Here is an 18,336-nt window from a genome sequence, read left to right on the forward strand (position 1 = left end):
TTTCACTTTTTCCTATTTTTTGCTTCTCTTCCTCCACTTTTGTCTTTCCCCCTCTTTGTCTCTCCCTAATTCTTATTTCAATCTCTGCTCTGTATTTCCTCCATGTTTTCTCTGCCTCCCTGCCTCTGCTTCTTTTACTCCTCCATGAATAACTCCCTTCTTTCCTTAACTGCTTCAAAGAGCAAAGCAATTTATTTTCAGAAAAGACTTTTAATTTCCAAAGGGTGTGAAAAATGAGATTGGTCCCCCTTCCTAACAATCCCATGAGCACTCTTATGTTTTAATGAGATAAATGGCCTGGAGGAAGAGGTAGTAAGAAAGGGGTCAGGTTATGGGGCTTTAAATGTTTGGGTTTTCCCACCCTCCCTTCCCTTGTAGGTCTGAGCAGCTCCCTGAGAGACTGATTCTGCAGACCCTAGTCCTGGTTTCACACTCTCACCCTATGCTAGTTATGAAAACAGAAAGAAGTGACAGATGGGATCAAAGCTTTTGGAGGAGATGAGGGAGAACTGCTCTCCCCTCTGTATTCTGTGGCATCCCCCTCTCATATATTCACCAGGTTGTGAACTGATTCATCTCTCAAAAGACAGAAAAACATAATCCTCTTCCTCCAACAGCAAGTTTTAATTTCTCTAGGTAAGGTGTCCTCAAAACGTTTAGCTCTTCTCATTGAATGAAAGCAATAGCCAAATAATTATGGCATTGAAATAATGTAATTTTTGGGGGGTGACATCAGAAGGATAGCTGACTTCTAGAGAGAGTTAAAAGAGCCCTGTACTAATGGATTAATGAATCAATGAATCTATGAAAAAGTATTTCTTATTAAATGTTTACTATGTGCCAAGTACAGTGCTAAGGGCTGGGGATACACATATGAAAGTCAGAGTCCCTGCCCTCAAAGGGCTTCCACTAAAGTAGTGGAAGATAACATATAAGGTGGCTAGGGAAGGATGTTTTGGTCTGGGAAGTCACAAAGATGGTAACTGAAGCCATGGAGTAGTCAGTTTACATGTTCTTTCCAGAAGCAATGGTTGTGTTAATTTAGTGACTGTTCCCAAAGCAAATGGTGGAAAGGGGATAAGTTTGAAGAATGGATGGAGGGAGTCAGGAATAGAGTGGGTATAGTAGGCTCTCATCAATCAGTGCAACTCAGTCTTAGAAGAAGAGTTTCAAAAGGGGTTATTTTGCCCCTCTAAAATATGGTCTCTGGAATCTGGTTTGGAGTGTCTGGCAAGTAATATCATCAGAGTACCATGGTCAGAAGTTAAAGGGAAAGCCCTAACTTCTAATCTCTAAGCCATATCTTACTCTAGGCTATGTGCCCTTGAATACATACTTTTCAGGCTCCAGTTGCCTGTGGGAAAAGAAGTTAATAACTTACCTGTTTGAGGAACTGGTGTGGGACCAGGTAATCTGTTAAAGTCCCTTCCAGAGATAGGATCAGTAATCCCATGACTGTATGTGCTATCGTGGAAACACATCCCAGTTTCTGGGTCAGGGCCAGGATCACAGGACAGTCACTATTTATCTACCTCCTCAGTGAGAGCCAAAGAGTGTGACATCATCGGTGCCATATTGCTTTGAGTAAATTCATTGGCAGTGATGGGGATAGTAGCAAACTATGGGCTCTCACCAACTTCTTTATGGAATTTTATAAGCCTGTTGTAGAAACCTAGCAAAGGGGTACAAGCTAGGTCTGTCTGGTGTCCTACTATTGACAACAGAGCAGAACATAGATTAACTTGAGAAATAACCTAGTGACTAGGTCCTAGTCTAACATTCTTAGTTTACAGATGAGTAAGCTGAGGCCCAAAGATATGAAGGACTTGTCTGCATCACACAACTAGTAAGTAGCGGAGCCCAGAGCAATTTACTCCAAATCAAGTACTTTTCCCACTATGCCACCCTTCTTTGGGAGATTTTTTGATTTTTGTGGGAGGTGATCACAGAATGCACCGGACTAATTGTTTTTTAGATGGCTTCTCCAGTGATAGGGGAAATTTTCTGTTTCTAAAACAGCTTCTCGGTCCCCACTCAATTTAATCCCAAGGAAGAAACTGGTTGATAATATCTTTATCTCACCAAGAAAGAGGGTGGTGGTGACTGATAATGAGCCAAAGCCTGGGAATCTGGTCCTGAACATTTTCCATCCCTTGTTTCACTTAACAACCCCAGCTAGCACTTAATAAAAATGTTCATCCTCCCCAGAGAATTCATTATGGGAAGGCTAGTAGCCTAAAGGATGGATGAGGGGTGGAGAGGGAGGGAGGGAAGGGAGAAGGAAGACTGCTTATACACTCACACACAGATATATCTCCAGCATATTTTTGGAAGGACTAGATGCTCTGCCAGTGATTCTGTGAGCTTCGCTGCAGTCCTGTACAATAATGACTGCCATTTTTTATGATCACATCTGGCATGGGGTCAAATTCAAATTCATAAGACGATTACTTGGTGATAGTAGTGATAAATCTCCATTGACCAAGTATACCTGTGGCTTTATTTGGGTTTTTAGAATTCTGCTCATAAGTGGATCCTTTGAAGAAATGGCTGCAGGACTTGGGTGCTCTAGCAATTAAGTTGCCATAGAAATGAACCAAGTGGGCCTGGTATTAATATAAAAGAAAGGCAAGTGCAGCTTATCTAGCAAATTACCCTCAGATCATAGTGATCAATACTGACCAGTTATGCTTACTGAATGGTAAGTAAATTCCTTTATTTAACATATATTTATTACATGCTTCCCTTATTAAATCCTTCCCTTATGAAACTTCTATTCTTTTGGATTCTCTATATTCTATATGCCTGGGACTCAGGTAAACAATGGGGCCATAAGTGGGGCTCATTTTTAATGTTACTTTATATAAAGGCATATTTTTTAATTGAGATGCAGAATTATATAATAGTAGGTAGAGCGCTAGATGAACATTCTGGATTCAAATCTAGATTTTGATGTTTACTAGTTGTGTGATTTCTTAGTCACTTCTTTTCAGCCAGCTCTCTAAGCTTCTAAATCAGGGGATCATTGATAGAGTTGAGGAAGTCTGTGAATTTGGATGGGAAAAAATTAGATCTTTATTTTCACTAACCTATAATTAAAATTTGGCATTTTCTTCTATTGTGATTTAAAAAACAAACCAAATTATTCAGAGGAGCCCATCATCTTTACCAGGATGTCAAAGGGGTACATCACACGCTTATTGTTGTTCAAGTCATTTTCAATTGTATCTGACTCTTTTTGACCCCATTTTGGGGTTTTCTTGGCAAAGATACTGGAGTGGCTTGCCATTTGCTTCTTCAGATCATTTTTATAGATGAGGAAACTGAGGCAGACAGGGTGACATGACTTGCCCAGGGTTACACAGCTAGTATGTGTCTGAGGCCAGATTTGAACTCGGGAAGAGCAGCCTTCCTGACTTCAGGCTTGATACTCTATCCCCAGAACCACCCCACAGCCCAAGTCACCACCACCACCACCACCACCACCACACACACACACACACACACACACACACACACTGTTAAGAATCACTGCTTCAAGTTAAAGATGGATTTCGGTTTGCTCTCTGATCCATGTAGGTTTTTTGGTATAGACTTGTGATTTCATTGGCATAGAAAACTCCTGGTAAAGAATCCCCCTCAACCTTTGCAGGTTAGTGATGGCTCTGAATTCAGATCTTCCTGAATCGAAGACCAGTTTTCTATTCACTATGGAACAGTACTTCTGAGGCATTTAGTTGATTTGTCAAAATCCAAATTAGATGGGTTATGACAAAGATTCAATGATCTCTCATGGAGAGTCACACACAAGGATCACAACATAGAAATGCAGGGGAGAACAATTTTCAAAGCTTGCCTAGGACATTTTCTTGATGTTGGCTATCTTAATTATTAGTAAAGCAAGTACTGTATCCAAATAAATGTTCTCTCTACTTGACCCAAGTAAATATAATCTTGATTTCTGGGGAAATGGGTTTAGGAGAAGGAGGAATAGTTGAGAAGGAGCCATCTTCGAATAGCAATATGTTTTTGGAGCAAGATAGAAAGGAATCAAATTAGAAAGAGAAAGCCTCTCTATCATACTAACCCTTCTCCATTTCCATCCTTGGTGAGAAGACAAGCTTTATGTGAAAAAAAATTTTTTTTTTTATCTGAGACTGGTTTAACTCCTTTGGCCTAGGCTTTGACTTTGCCAAAGTTACCATGATAATCCTATAGTTTAGTCTGAATCTAAAGTGGAAGAGGAGGGTGCCTGTAGTCCCTCTAGGAACAAGTATAGATTTTGAGGGAAAGAATCTTTGAAAGAATGACCTTAAAGTCCTTTTCAATTCTATACACTTAAGCCTTACTTTGAGAGACCCAGCTGATACAAAGCCTGTTCAAAAAGTGAGTTCTAGGGTAGTGAGGTAGCTCAATGGATAAGAGACCCAAGCCTGGGAACAGGAGATCCTAGGTTCAAATCTGACCTCAGACACTTCCTAGCTTATGGGACCCTTGGCAAGTCACTTAAACCCAGCTGCCTAGCCCTTACCACACTTCTTAGAACCCATCCTTAATATTGATTCTGAGATAAAAAAGAGTTTAAAATAATAATGAGTCCTAAAGATTAGAAATGTTTTTCCTAGAATAAAATTAACTAGGGGCCGCTGGGTGGCTCAGTGGATTGAGAGCCAGACCCTGACAGGAGGTCTTGGGTCCTGACCTCAGACACTTCCTAGCTATATGTCCCTGGGCAAGTCACTTAACCATCATTGCCTAGTCCTTATTGCTCTTCTGCCTTAGAATCAAAACAGTATCTAAAACATAAAATAAAGGTGCTTTTTTCCCCAAAGGATAAATTTAACCTCTTCAATTCCACTCCATCGCATTCCATAAGTATTTATTGATCATCTACTGGGTAAGCATTGTGCTAGGTACTATAGAGGACAAGATAAAATATATAATAGAGTTGGGCCCTAAAGGGGCTCCCAGAGATGATTCAGTGCCATTGATTGCTAGAGCTGGAAGGGACTTTATGATGAATGTTCATCTAGTCCAAACTCTCCATTTTACAGAGGAAGAAATGAGGCCAAAATGAACAGGTCATTGCATCTTCTGAAACTGATTTCCTATTTTCTTGTCAGTCTCTTTTGGGCTTTTCAAGATGGTAACTTGAAAGATAAAGTCCATCATGGCAGAGATTTCCCTAGGGGAATTTTAATTCCCTTCCCTTGGAATCCGATGGGTGATGCTTCTCGTTAGACATTCAGACATTTTCTTCACAGCTCTTTTAGTAAAGTGGACCTTTCCTCTTTCCCTCCTTACAGCAGTGTACTCATAGGCCTTCAGTTTGCTGTAGTAATCAGAGAACTTGTTGTAGAGAATAGAGATGGGCATCCCATTTAGGATGATTCCAAAGGCTATGCAGAGGAAAGCAAAAAGCCTGCCTAGGTGAGTTTCTGGATATATGTCTCCATAGCCTACTGTGGATATGCTCACCTAGAGGAAAAAGAAACAGAGAAGTGAAGTTATCCACTAAGGAGATTTGGATATGGAGTATAGATTTATAGTAGGAAGGGAACCATAGTAGTCATCTAGTCTAAGTCTCTTGTTTTACAAATGAAAAAACTGAAACCTAGAGAGATGAAATAGTTGGCTCAAGGTTATACAGTTAGTAAGAGATAGAGGCAGTAGTTGAATCTAGACCCCCTGACTCCCAGCCTATGTATTTGTACCACAGCATTGTACCACAAAATGCCTTGAAAGCCACAAAACCCTATATATGCCCGATACCGTAATTACTATAAATTATTCAGAAGCATGACATATGAAGGAAAAGGACAGAGATATGTAATTAATGTCTGGATCTGGTATGCAACAGATAGTGTTGTTTTTGTTCAATCGTGACCAACATTTTGTGACCTCACGGACAATAGCATGTCGATACTGTCCACTGGGTTTTCTTGGCAAAGACACTGCAGTGCTTTGCTATTTCCTTCTCCAGTGGATTAAGGCAAATTGGATCATACAACTAGTTAAGTATCTGAGGTCATATTTGAACTCGGGTCCTCCTGACTCCAGGGCAGCCAGGTGGTGAAATGATGAGAAAGATGGGTTTGGAATCAAGGAGACTCAACTTCATGAGTTTAAATCTGACTCCAGATACTTCCTAGCTATGTGACCTTGGGAAAGTCATTTAACTTTGCTTCAGTTCCTCATCTATAAAATGAATTGGAGGAGTAAATGGCAAACTACTCCTCTATCTTTGCCAAGAAAAGTCCAAATGGATTAATGAAGATTTGGAAGCAACTGAAATGAATTTATAATTTTCTGACTCCAGTCTCAATGCTGTGGTCCACTGATCCACCTAGCTGTCTTCCATCAAAGATAGTACAACTCTCATTAGCTCTATCTTTCCTCAAAAGCTTATCTATCTACTTTCCAAATTAATATTTAATATGTCTATAGTGAGGGCAAAATACTTTGCTTCTAGAGCCCTTTCTAGCTTCACTTGTGGCCTCATTTTACAGAGGGCTGGAGTAGGTAGTGCACGAGAACTCTTTAATAATTAATTTGTAATCCTTCACTTTATTTGTGTATAGTCTGCATTTTCCAGATAGTTAGAGACCATTTTATGGTTATGATTTTATCAGCTCCTTCACTTTGACTTAGGCTCAGATATTCTAGGCTATGCATAATTTCTTTTTTCTCCTCTCCACAGAACAAATCCTTTCTCTTGTGAGCCATCCAATATGATTCTCACCGAGGTTGAGATTTAGAAATGAAGGCTCAGAGCTGGCTCCAAATGATTCCACAGGGTGAATTCTTGGGTAAGCAGGAGCTGGGTCTGGGATTTGGGCCAACTTTTCTGAGATCCATTCTAAGACCCTGAGAAAACTGGCTGCCTGGTCCTGATAGCAGCTAAATCACCCCATAAAATGGGAATTCATGATTTTGTTTAAAATTCACATATTTTCCTTAACTTATTTGTCCCCTAAGTAGGAATGTGGCCTTCTTCTGGCAGTTTACCAGATGTGCATCAGAAAGTAAATCCTGGCCAATTGAGAATTATACATAGGACAAAAATGCAATTTTGTTCCATAGCATTAAGGTGGCCAAATTCAGAGTTCTTGCACAATAAAAGCAAAACAATTTTTGTTTTCCTATATAGAGGGAAGTCAAGGATAAACTATTTTCTGAAGGCTGATGGCTCATTCCTTTGATGAGCATGCTTGCTTCTCTATCACCTGAGGGCCATTTATAAATACAAGTAGTGACACTTTTGGTGTTTGAATTTTTAGAACAAGTATACCAGGCCTTAAACATGCAAATAGGTGTTATCTCCTTCAAAGTAGTCACCTTGAAAGGCTATAAACTTACTTTCATGATGTTGTCATTCATTGCTAAGGACATTTTTGGAACTACCTTGGAGGAGAGTTTATGAGCTTACCCACTCATAAATCCATATAATTATTTTATAGTTACACATCTCTTTTTCTTTAACCCCCAAGTGGCATTGCCTAGCTTTATTACCCACTTAATTAATTTTTAAAAATGATTTATTTTCATGATAAATTTTAGAGATGCCTTTCTTGCCTGGGCCATCCAAATTGATTCTTGCTAAGGTTAAGATTTAGAAATGAAGCTCCAGAAATGAACTATAGACATTTCTGGATATTATATCCACATTATTGACTAGAAATTTCTCCAAGTCACTTTTGATAATTTCAATCAAATCTACCCTCCAACCACAATGATTTGCCCTCACTAAGAATATTCACTGGGTGTACCCCAGGATATGGTCAATCTCCTAAAAGACATGCCTTAATAGAATAAATATATAGCTTCTGGCGTGATTATTCTGAAGGAAATGATACTTACTTCCATGTAATAAATTCTAATATGTTTGTTAAAATACAAATTTAATTTCCTTATAGCATGGATTCTTAGCCAAGGAGTCCTTAGATAAATTTTAGAGCATCTGTGAACTTGGATGCCAAAAAAATTATATCTTTATTTTTACCAACATCTAACTGAAATTTAGCATTTTCTTCAATTACAAATGTTGGCATGAAAATACTGTTCTAAGAAAGGGTCCATTGGCTTCACCAGATTATTTAAAGGCCCCATGACAGACAAAAAGTGCTTAAAAACTTCTCTCTTACAGTCATATCACATGCATCCTGGAAGAGATTACTTATTCCCCAAAGGGGAACAGTAGGCTATTTCCTGAGATGAGGAAAAGCAAAGACAGATGTTATATACAGAGTAGTGTAGGGAGCACTGGTTTTGGAGTCAGAGGAATTGGGTCCAAGTCAGGTCTCAATTTCCTCCTGTCAAACAAGGGAGTTGGGTACAATAACCTTTATAGTTCCCTTCATCTTTAACTCTATGATCCAATGATCATAGTGCCACCTCGGGGATCTTTAGGCCCATTGATGAATAAGGCATTTTAAAATGATGAATTCATTATTCTCCATTATTTATTCTTCAGGATACCAGAATATACTTTAAAAAACATCCATAAAGAGAACACTATATATTTTGGGAACATGCACTTTTGTGCACTGCTCATATATGAGGATTTTGGCAAGGGGGGGGAGGAAGGGATCATTAATGTAACGTGGTCATATTCAGTTTCTATGATGTATTTACTCTGCTAGGTCCTAATAAATAGTTTCATTGTGTGGCCCTTTTGTCTTTTAAAAATGTTATAGATGCCCAAAGGACCATAAAACTATGTATGCCATTTGACCCAGTACTATCACTGCTGGATCTGTATCTCAAAGAGATCAGTGATAAGGGAAAAGGACCTACTAGTACAAAAATATTTTGGCAGTGCTTTTTGTAGTGGCAAAGAATTGGAAACTGAGAGGGTGCCCATAAATTGAGGGAAGAATGGCTAAACAAGCTGTGGTATATGGTTATAAGAAATGATGAACAGGAAGAGTTCAGAAAAACCTGGGAAGACTTATATGAACTGATACAAAGTGAAGTGAGCAGAAAGAAGAGAACAGAATTTTCAGTAACAGAAATATTGTGCGATGATCAACTGTGGACTAAACCATTATTGGCAAAACAAGGTTCCAAGATAACCCCAAGGTCTCATGATGAAAAAAACACAACAAAACACTATCCACAGCTAAAGAAGGAACTGTTGGAATCTGATTGCAGATCAAAGCACACCATCCTTCACTTTATTTCCTTTATGAGTTTTTTATTGTATATGTGATATATCTTCAGTCTTGACATGGGGAATGTGGAAATATGTATTGCATGAAAGTACTGGCATATCCTACATCAGACTATTTATTGCCTTGAGGAGGAAGGGGGGAGGAGAGAATCTGAATCATAAAATATCAGAAAACAATTGTAAATTGTTTCTACATGTAATTAAAAAATCAATAGAACAAAGAAAAATAAATAATGTTATGGACTGAAAAATCACCGGTACTTCTCACTATCTCTCCCCCACTGAGTTTCCTCTTATAACAAAGAACAATTGAGCAAAATCAGACACCTCAATCAAATCTATTAGTCTAACATCCCACAAACACGATTCATTGTCCCTCCACCCAAAGGAAGGAAGTATTTCCTTTATGTATTTTTCTATTAAAAAATGAAAAGAGACTGACCAAACAAAAATGCCACATAGGATAAAACCATACACATAAAGAAGACTTAGATTTAAAGCTTTGCTGTATATATTGCATTCTTCTTAAAAAACAAATAGAAACAACAAAAAACTATGTCATTTATCCATGTCACCCAAAGATCACAATAATTTCTGGAGCAGCTAAAAACCATGGCTTATTTTTCTGGCTACTCAAAAAGTCCAATGAGGAGGATGGAATGAAGAGGGGGAAAAGGGACACCATTGTGTTCTTGGGTCTCTTCTTGATGAGCCTCAATTCTTTCCATTTTAGTTTTTTTGGCTGGTAATTATTATTTAATTTATATAAGTAAAATAGGGATATAGATTGGGCCTGTGGTTTCACTGAAAAATGAGAAAACACCCTCTGTCAATGGAGGCAGAGGGCTTTTTCTTCAACTTCTAAGCCTAGAAAGTTGCCTAGAACTCTGAGAATTCAAGTGAATTGGCCAGGATCCTACATCTGGTATGTATGAGAGGTACAACTTGAAACCCAGTCTTCTCTTCTTCTAAGTCAGCTCTCAATTCACTATGCCTTAGGGCCTCTAAGTCCAATAAAGTAAAATAGACAAATTGATTAATTCCTCTCCCCTACAGGTGAATATATATTAAACAACTGCAACCCTGGGGAAATATACTTGTGACTACATGACATGTCTTTTCATTCCACTAAGGTAGTAGGAGAAAGGAACATTATTATATTTGGTAGCTTTTCTAATGCCTGAGGACAGCACCCCAACACTGCTCTCTTTAGAAATCCATAGCTGACAAAAGAGGGAAGATAGGAGGGGACTTCAAAGGTATCCAACAGGAAAATGATTTCTTGTCAAAATATAGGATGGTGGGTCTCCATTTACTCATCTTTAAAATGAGGACTAGAAGATTTTTAAGACTTCTTCCAAGTATAATATTTTAAGATTCTAAGATTTCATTAAAGGACCCATTTAACCTATATCCTTCTCCAGCATATACTGGTAGAAATGCTTACTTGTTTGGGGCAACAATTTGTTCCCAGATTCGGCATTTATTTCCTTAGTCTTATCCTGAAAATTAAGAGTCTTATCCTGATCAGGCAGATTTCATCTGGAATGTCTATGTATTAGACCCATTGATTCTACCTATGCAAACAGAATGACTCAGAGTACTGTCAGATCCTGACTCCTATAATAGACCTAAACTAGGGATATTTGGGATAATGATTAATACAAATGACTCATTCAGTTTAATTGACATGTCAGTTCTAATGAATGGGAAAGAATAGGACCTTTGAATGTACAGCATTTTCAAGGTTACATTTGGTACATCCTGTTGAGAAGAGGGAAATGAAGTCATCAGGACTGGATGTTAACAGCTTATTGACTATCACAGGGGGAATGAAGACTCAATCTTTAATGGTCAGCTTGAGATGAATTTTCTTCACTTCATGGGAGAAGATTCTGTCTTCTATCTCACTGCATCAGTATATATGCAAATATCCACACATGAAGGATTTAGATAATTGGTGTGTGGGAATCTCCTGGAAATAAAGGAGAATTGCCCTCATCTGTCTGAAATGAGTTCCCAAGGGATGTTATGACACCTATGGGAAGGGGAAATGGATCTTTAAGAAAAACACCTATCTGGGATTAGCCTATCCATTTAAGTGTGGTTCTTAGCAAACAAATACCTATTGATGAATACTTTGTTCTGCCATCATAAGGATGAATTGTATGACCTTATAAAGTTCCTCTCCTCTATCTCTATGTGCACCTACATCTACCAAGTAAAAGGACTAACCTTGGTGTAGAATCAGAAGACCAAATGGGGAATGGATGGACAAACTGTTCTATAGAAAAATAATGGATTATTATACAGTAATAATTGATCAACATGAGGAATTCTAAGAAACATGAGAAAATTTGTATGAATTGATGCAGGGGGAAGTTAGCAGAACCAAGAAGTGTATATACAAATGCCTACAATAATGTAAATGGCAAGAGAACTCAAAAGAAAAACTAAGTAATTGTTAATGACCAATCTTGGCCCTGGATAACAATGACGCTTCCTTACCTCTTTCCTCTTAGAAGAGAGATTCAAAGTAAAGAATATTTCACTGTCAGATGCACTTAAGGTGTTTCTTGGTTTTGCTTAACCATTTTTTTTTGTTACAAGGGAGGATTCAAAACCAGGATTTGGAGTGATACATCTAGAAATGATTGTGGCATAAAAGTAGAAGCTATCAAATTTTTAAATAGTAACTTTAAAAAGTAATGGCAGTGATTTTCATATGTTGCTTGTGGGATCCAATATAATGGGTGAATCATCTATGAAGATTATGGAAAGTCAGAATAAGAATCAAGCAGAATTAGAAGGTATGGGGTTGGTGGTTGAATTGTATAGGCAGAGGGAATATACCTCTGCATATTTATCTATGGCAGTGGGATCAGTCTCAAGATTTTATATTTTGAATGCATTCATCATGCTTCCAAATTCAATTTTATCTTAAAGGTGGCATTTTATTTCTTTTGATGAATGGAATCTTTGCCCTTTACTGCTCTGCATTTCATAACTGAATGATACTGCTTTCTCTTTCTTCTCCATATCCTGTAAAGTAAATGATATTTGGGAAGGGTCAAGTCATATTTCATGGATTCAATTTATAGTTTATCTTCTATAGTGAAGACTTTTGATTATTTGGCATGAAAGAACTACAGCCCTAGAGAAATGTGTGACTATGTGATGTGGACCAATGAAAGCACATTTGTTCAGAATAGATAGCTTAGCAACATTGTACCCCTGATGAGGGTGGGGTGGGGTGGGTGGATTGTGGCAAAAAAAAAAAAACCCAGCCCCCCAGCAAAGTTGCTCCACAAGCCATGATTTCTGTGTTTTTAGTTACTGCTGTTAAGGAAAATGATAGGCAACTTGGCATAATGGATAGAGAGCTGAGCTTGGAGTAAGGAAACTCTGGGATTGAGGCTTCTTTCCAACACATTCTGGCTGTGGTACTATGGGTAAGTTATGGGTAAGTTACTTTTAGTGCCTTCAAGTATTTCCAGGAGATAGCTCATTATACTCAAAGGAAACCAAAGGTATAGACCAAAAATAAGTTAAAGATTTATGTGTTAAGATATTAAAAAATAAATCTAGATTTGAGAACAAAGACAAGATAGGAAAGGCAGTTCAATACAGTGGGGAAAGTGTTGGATTTGGATAGAGTTGGAAGACCTGGGTGTGAATCCCAGCTCTGCCATTTTTACTACCTGGCTTTTGGTTTAGTTTCCTCATTTATAAAATGAGGCCTCTAAAGTTCCTTCTAGATCTAAATCTATGATTCTATCATCATAAAAACCCAATCTATAACAAATGACTGGAACCCTAGACATAGCATCTCAGATTTGAAAGGGATTTCAGAAGTCAGATGTTAAGCTTGTACTTGAACAGGTCCAATCTACAACATCCTTGATAAATGATCCAGTCTCTACTTGAAGTCCTCTAGTGATGGGGTCTCCACTTGCCTTCTATATAAGTTAACTTTTCTACATTTGGACCAGTATAAATATATATTTCCTTTAGAGGTAACTAGATGGCACAGAAGATAAAATGCTTGAAGACTTGAATTCAAATCCAGTCTCAGATATTCACTTTACTTGTGTGGCACTGGTCAAGTCACTTAAACTCTGCTTACTTAGGTTTCCTCATCTGTAAAATGGGGATAATGGCACCTACCTTATACATGTTGTTATGAGAATTGTGCTTAACAGAAGCAGCTAGGTGGCTCAGTGGATTGAGAGCTGGGCCTAGAGACAGGAGGTCCTGGGTTCAAATGTGGCTTCAGATACTTCTTAGTTGTGTGACCCTGGAGAAGTCACTTAAGCCCCATTCCCTAGCTCTTACCACTCTTCTGCCTTGGAATCAAAATACAATATTGATTCTAAGATGAAAGGCAAAGGTTTAAAAAAGTGCATAACACAATGCCTGGCACATATATAGGCACTTAATAAATGCTTATATCTTCCCTTCTTTATTCCCTTCCTTTACCTTGAGCTGAAATCTGCTTCTGCAACCTTGCACTTCAACTCTTCATTTTATTCTCCAAGATCAATTAATTTAATCCATCATTCCTATGATAGCCCCTCAAATACTCAAAGAATATCATATGCTGTCCCCACTTCTCCTTTTCAAACTAAATATCTTCAACTCCTTCAAATAATCTTTATATGGCATGATTTTGAGGAACCATATCGCTTTGGTCACCCTTCTTTGTAGATTCACCAATTTATCAATCCTTTTTTTTTCTTCCCTAAAACTTAGCCTCCAGAATGGAAACAAATATCCTGGATGTGGTCCAAAGTCTACTTGATTAGCAAAAACCCTGAAAGCTACTGCTAGAATACCAGGGTAGAGAAAGGTAGGAGAGCTTCAGAAAGAGGCTAGTGGTTGAAAGAAAAGAGTTACAGAGGTTGATGACAGAAGCACAGGGTGTGAAGGCTTAACTACTGAAAGGTGAAAAGGAGGGTGACATGGTGGACAGAATGCTGAGGGATTCAAGTCCTGCTTCTATTCTTACTAGCTTTGTGACACCAGCAAGTCTTTTAACTTCTGAGGCTCCTATTCTCCATTTGTAAAGTTGGGTCAGGGTAAGGGTGGACTAAAGTCCCTTTCAGGGTTCATGATGTAATGAATCAGGGAGATAAGGGCAAAGGAAGAAATAAGCCCCACAGAAAAGGAACAAAGGCATCTACTTACAGCAGCCCACCACCAGGCATGAGGGATGCTGGTGAAGTTGGTGCCCACTACGTCGTGCTCCACCGAGTAGACAGCGGCTGAGAAGGCAAAGATGCCCATGGCGATAAAGAGAAAGAGGCAGCCCACCTGTTGGTAGCACTGGCGCAGCGTGAAGCCGAAGGCCCGCAGCCCTGTGGAGTGGCGAGCCAGCTTGAGGATACGGAAAATCCGCATGAGGCGCATGATGCGCAGGACCTGTCCCACCTTGCCCACGCAGCCCACGGTCTCGATGTCATGCTCCCTGGGCGAGCCCTTGCCACCGGCGTGGTCCTCACCCATGAAGCTCTCCAGCAGCAGCTGCAAGTAGAGGGGCAGGATAGCAATGAGGTCCACGAGGTTGAGTGCACTGCGAGCGAAGCGTCGCAGGTCAGGTGTGGACGCGAGGCGCAGCAGGTACTCCAGGGTGAAGAAGGCGATGCAGATCATCTCCACGTGCTCCAGGATGGGGCGCGGGTCCCCGCCGCCCATGCCCTCCTCTGACTGGTGCTGCATCTCCTCTACGCTGTTGAGGGCCAGCGCCACGACAGAGATGAGTACGAAGAAGCTGGAAGCGACGGCTATTACCTTGGCTGCCACTGAGGAGAAAGGCTTCTCCATGAGGTTCCAGAGGCGGCGGCGTAGCGGCCCATAGTAGCGCATGTCTCGGAAGAGCTCCTCGGCTTCCTCCACCTGGGCCTGGGCGCGCAGCTCCCGCTGGATCTTGAGCTGCTCGCTCAACTCATCCCGCCGCTCCTCGAAGCAGATGCGGCAGCAGCGCGGGGTATACTTGAGCCGGACTCCCCAGTAGCCCAGTTCCTCCAGGAAGCTGCGTGGACACAGCTCATCCCGCACCAGCAGTACTCCGGAGGCGTAGAAGTTGTAGACCAGCTGGAAGACAGCCGGGTCGCGGTCGAAGAAGTACTCGTCTGCCTGGGCCACATAGTCGTCACAGAGGCCCAACTGGCGGCTGCGGTTGGTGGAAGTGGCCAGGCGGCCTAGACGCGTCTTGGGGTAGCAGAGCAGTTCGCGATAGTCCAGGCGGTAGCTCTGGCCACCCACATTGACATTCAGCGTGGAGGACGGGCCTAGGGTGCTGGGAGCGCTCGTGGGTACTTCAGTTTCCTCAGGTAGGTTCTCTTCTGGTGGCTCCTTTTCCCACTCCTCCAACTCCTCTCCCTCCTCATCCTCAATGTAGTAGTTATAGTTGCCCTCCATCCATGGGGGAAGGCTTATCTGAGAGGCTGCCCCAATGGAGCAGATACTCTTCCGGTGTTGTGCTCCCATTTCTTTGAGAGATTCCTGGGGATTGATCTCTGCTGCGTCCCAGGACTTGTTGCTCCACGACGCTCTCCTTTGGCTTTGTTTCAACATGATTCTGGAGTTTTCCGTCACCGCTTTTTTTCCGGCTTTCTGGAGCTGTCCGTTGAGCCCCGATGGGCCCAATGCCAAAATAAGGAGGTATGTCACTTACCTCTCCTCTAGATCCAACTCCATATTCCCAGAAGCCAAGGTGGCCCCAATTATCTCACTCTTCCATTAGAGATCTCTGAGGAAAGGCCGTGGAGTAGCTCTCCAGGGGGCCTGGACACAAGTTAACTGAGGTTGACTGCTCTAATCTTGCTGACAAGTGCTGGGAGTGGATAGAGGAAGGGATTTACAGGCTATTATCCTGTTTCCACTAGTCCCCCTCCTGTGACGTGAATGATTATTCTCCTTAAATCTGTTTCAGATAATCTGGAGAAAAAGGCAGAGCTTATTGCTAATAAAAACAGAAGCTATCTCTCAGTCCTCTGAAAAGATTCAATTTGCTAAGGAATAGGTGGTTGATAGTGTAAAGTGTTTGATAGAATCTTAAAGTACTGGACAACTATCAGCTATAATTATTATTGCTATGTTAAGTAGCATTAGCTATTCCCATATTAGTAATAACATATTTATAAGACTGATTTTGTTTTTAACTAATTTCTATTTCAGGCAAAGAGCCTTATGCCTGGGAAGTTTATAAAGGAGATTTCACTCTATTTGTTGCAGGACTTTTTTTTTTTTAAATCATAGATTATATTATATTAGACTTGACGTGGATGCCCTGACTCCACTTACTGTGAAATGTCTAACCCAAGGGATTCCACTGAGCATTTTTGTTTCTGAGTTCCAGTTAAAATGAAATTATAATGGAAAAATATTCTGTTTGATTTATGACTGTTTAGTCTATTTTGTAGTCTCATACCAAAGGCAGATCCCTTGAGCTCAGGGTCATTCTGAGGGAGGATTTGAAATGTCATGCTATATTATGTCATACCTCAAACTCTTTCCCCTTTCTAATTATTTCTTTTTGCAGGGACCACCATTCTCTCAAGAACCCAGGTTTACAACCTTGGAGTCATCCTTGGTTCTTCCCTTTTATCTCATTCCTTATATCCAACTACTTTCTAAGTCTTGTCACTTATATGGGTCCACAACAAATCTTGTATCAGTCCCTTCTTTCCCCATCTCTCTACTCACAGAGCTCTCACCACCTTTAGCTCTGACTGACTCAGTAGTCTCCTTACTGGTCTATCTGCCTATCTACCTAATCCAACCACTGTTTTACAGTGTCGAAGTCTATGGACTCAAGCACAGAATGGTTTTTTTTGGTTACCATATATTTTTATTTTTATATATGATATAATATAATTTATAACAATAATATATATGACTTGATATAAGTACGTAATAAATCATAATAAATATGTTATTCTGCATTAGTTATGTCCAAAAATCTGGCTTATCCTTTTTTCTCCCATCCCTCCCACTCCTCCCCAAGAAGTCAAGTAATATGATATAGCATGTACATATATCAACAGAATGTTTTTAAAGAATAAAATTTGTAGTGCTACAAAGGAAATAAATTATATTGAAATACAGTTATCAAATAATTTTTTTTTTAGAGTAGAATGTTGCCTTGTAGCTTCTTTTATTTTTATTTATTTATTTTTTTAACATTTATTAATAATCATTTTTAACATGATTACATGTTTCATGCTCCTATTTACCCCTTCACCCCCCGCACTCCCCCCACCCATGGCCGACGCACTTTTCCACTGGTTTTGTCATGTGTCCTTGATCAAGACCAATTTCCCAATTGTTGGTGGTTGCATTGGTGTGGTAGTTTTGAGTCCACACCCTCAATCATGTCCGCCCTGACCCATGCGTTCAAGCAGTTGCTTTTCTTATATGTTTCCTCTCCTGCAGTCCTTCCTCTGAATGTGGGTAGCATTCTTTACCATAAATCCCTCAGAATTGTCCTGGGTCATTGCATTGCTGCTGGTACAGAAGCCCATTACATTCAATTTTACCACAGTATATCAGACTCTGTGTACAATGTTCTTTTGGCTCTGCTCCTTTCGCTCTGCATCAGATCCCGGAGGTCTCTCCAGTTCGCCTGGAACTCCTCCAGTTTATTATTCCTTTTAGCGCAATAGTATTCCATCACCCGCATATACCACAGTTTGTTCAGCCATTCCCCAATTGAAGGACATGCCCTCCTTTTCCAGTTTTTTGCCACCACAAAAAGCGCAGCTATAAATATTTTTGTACATGTCTGTTTATCTATGATCTCTTTGGGGTACAAACCCAACAATGGTATGGCTGGGTCAAAGGGCAGGCATTCTTTTATAGCCCCTTGAGCATGATCCCAAATTGCCAGCCAGAATGGCTGGATCAGCTCACAACTCCACCAGCAATGCATTAATGTCCCAATTTTGCCACATCCCCTCCAACATTCATTACTCTCCCCTTCTTTCATTTTAGCCAATCTGCTAGGTGTGAGGTGATACCTCAGAGTTGTTTTGATTTGCATTTCTCTAATTATTAGAGATTTGGAACACTTTCTCATGTGCTTATTGATACTTTTGATTTCTTTACCTGAAAATTGCCTATTCATGTCTCTTGCCCATTTATCAATTGGGGAATGGCTTGAT

At 40.0% G+C, this 18,336-nt stretch overlaps 1 protein-coding gene across 1 annotated transcript; it reads right to left on the reverse strand.

Annotated features, from left to right (window-relative positions):
- Positions 1 to 5,196: 5,196 nt before the first annotated feature.
- KCNV2 (potassium voltage-gated channel modifier subfamily V member 2) lies at positions 5,197 to 15,748 on the reverse strand. The gene is made up of 2 exons (XM_044657349.1): positions 14,360 to 15,748; positions 5,197 to 5,478 (listed from the first exon to the last, which is right to left on the reverse strand). Exons 1-2 carry the CDS (start codon positions 15,746 to 15,748, stop codon positions 5,197 to 5,199), a joined length of 1,671 nt encoding a protein of 556 aa, XP_044513284.1.
- Positions 15,749 to 18,336: the final 2,588 nt, after the last annotated feature.

The sequence above is a fragment of the Gracilinanus agilis genome, chromosome 1, assembly GCF_016433145.1.
Source record: "Gracilinanus agilis isolate LMUSP501 chromosome 1, AgileGrace, whole genome shotgun sequence".
NCBI classification, from domain to species: domain Eukaryota; kingdom Metazoa; phylum Chordata; class Mammalia; order Didelphimorphia; family Didelphidae; genus Gracilinanus; species Gracilinanus agilis.